Source organism: Penaeus monodon, chromosome 21 (assembly GCF_015228065.2).
Source record: "Penaeus monodon isolate SGIC_2016 chromosome 21, NSTDA_Pmon_1, whole genome shotgun sequence".
NCBI lineage: Eukaryota > Metazoa > Arthropoda > Malacostraca > Decapoda > Penaeidae > Penaeus > Penaeus monodon.
The window spans coordinates 44,910,539-44,910,958 of NC_051406.1; the positions used below are offsets into that span (position 1 = coordinate 44,910,539).

At 44.3% G+C, this 420-nt stretch overlaps 1 protein-coding gene across 1 annotated transcript in view; it reads right to left on the reverse strand.

The window, feature by feature from the left end:
- Nucleotides 1–420, reverse strand: part of LOC119586529 (lon protease homolog, mitochondrial-like) — an 11,527-nt gene that overhangs the window by 7,781 nt on the left and 3,326 nt on the right. Inside the window, exon 5 of the mRNA XM_037935283.1 lies at nucleotides 39–229. Within this exon, the coding sequence (XP_037791211.1) occupies nucleotides 39–229 (191 nt within the window). The remainder of the gene's footprint in view (nucleotides 1–38; nucleotides 230–420) is intronic.

The window sequence follows — 420 nt, forward strand, 5'->3', positions numbered from 1 at the left end:
TGCAAGTTCCATCACGCAACTTGCTGAAGGCCACTAACTTTTTCCTGCTTCAGCCAGCGACTGCTCCTCTTCTAGGGGTTCATCGTGAAGGACCGAGGTGATGTTGATGCGTCGGTGAGCCATAACAATCATGCGCAGCTTTTCTCCCATGTCCTGAAGTTCATGGATCTGAACGAAGGTCCCCACTGGATGCAAGTCGGTCAGCTTATCAACAACCTCCCGCTCGTCACTGCCAAGAACAAACAACAATATCATTTAATTCGCCGCAACTGCACCAAATGCTAGAACACCTACTGAACAATTTACTCATACAAATATGAACTTACTTTGCAAACAGATCGCTTGGTCAAGGGCTGATTAGATAATTAACTCCCATTTTTCATTGAATACAGCAACAGAAAAGAAAGAACACTTATGTAT